At 55.9% G+C, this 1,229-nt stretch overlaps 1 protein-coding gene across 1 annotated transcript in view; it reads right to left on the bottom strand.

The window, feature by feature from the left end:
• Nucleotides 1-188, bottom strand: part of LOC119572599 (CD63 antigen-like) — a 38,096-nt gene extending 37,908 nt beyond the window's left edge. Inside the window, exon 1 of the mRNA XM_037919703.1 lies at nt 116-188. Within this exon, the coding sequence (XP_037775631.1) occupies nt 116-188 (73 nt within the window). The remainder of the gene's footprint in view (nt 1-115) is intronic.
• Nucleotides 189-1,229: the final 1,041 nt, after the last annotated feature.

Genomic DNA, 1,229 nt, shown 5'->3' with positions numbered 1-1,229 from the left:
GAGAGAGAGAGAGAGAGAGAGAGAGAGAGAGAGAGAGAGAGAGAGAGAGAGAGAGAGAGAGAGAGAGAGAGAGAGAGAGAAGGGGGGGGGAGGAGCGAAAGAAAGCCCGCCATGCCACCAAACATAAACAAAGTGGCCGAGGTGATCCGCGCATAAATCAGCTGATCGGAGGCGAGATTCATGGCCATTCCGCGTGATGGCCGAACGCGTAGGGCGGGGCCGCATCAGGGCCACACCAGGGCCACCTCGGCACACTCAGGACATCCGCCTTTCACACGGGCCTTTGGCGTGCCTGTGGTCACTCGTCTCCGCCGTAGTTCCGGTCAGTCGCCACACCTCAGCTGCACAAAATCCCAAACACTAAATATACAAATAGGCCTAGGTAAGACTAGGACAAAGAACCAAAACACAGGGAACAATAAAGCGGAACAGAGATACGCACGCACGCAAACAAACACACTTTTCTAGGCCACGCACTCTTTTCCTTTCTTCTTGTCTCTTTCTTTCTTCCCTCTCTGTCCCTCTCTCCTTCTTCCATTCTACCGCTCTCTTCTATTTCCCGCATAACCCCTTTCTTCTCGTTCTCTCACCTATTTCTCTCTCCGTCCGCTCCCCTCTCCATCTACATCGTCCCTCCCTCAGACGCCGCAGCGGTTGACTCTATCCGAAAATGGCTGGATGTTTTACCCAAATGCCGAGCTCGCTGCCCCAGAAGGGAGGGGCCGGGGGAGAGAAGGAGGGAAACGAGGGACAAGGGAAGAGGGGAAGGAGGAGGGAAGGGACAGGGGGTGAGGGGAGAGCAAAAGACGGGAGGAGGGGAAGGAGGGAAGGGACAGAGGGTGAGGGGAGAGCAAAGGAAGAGAGGAGGGGAAGAGGAAGGGTGGAAACTAAGGGAGAGAAGGGGAGGGGAGGAGGTAGAGAATGAGAGGCAAAGGGAGAGGGAGGGGAAGGAGGGGAGAGAAAGGAAGGGAAGGGAGGGAGGGAGGGAGGGAGGGGAAGACAGCCATGAATACTAAGGAGCGGTCGACAACCCACACATGTAGCAGCAAAGCGCCGGGCTGATTCTACGCGTGTATTAAGTTGTACTCGCCGTGTACAGATCGCGCGCCGACATATGGCTAACGATGAACAACGTGAACAAGCGTGTTGAACAGGTTATTTGGAAGGTGGTCTATCGCGTGCAGGAGGGGGAGAGAGAGAGTGCCAGACAGTGCCAGGAAGTGCCGCGC

The sequence above is a fragment of the Penaeus monodon genome, chromosome 4 (assembly GCF_015228065.2).
Source record: "Penaeus monodon isolate SGIC_2016 chromosome 4, NSTDA_Pmon_1, whole genome shotgun sequence".
Lineage (NCBI taxonomy): Eukaryota > Metazoa > Arthropoda > Malacostraca > Decapoda > Penaeidae > Penaeus > Penaeus monodon.
Note: the sequence above shows the minus strand (reverse complement) of the source record. Positions and strands in the feature narration are given on the sequence as shown.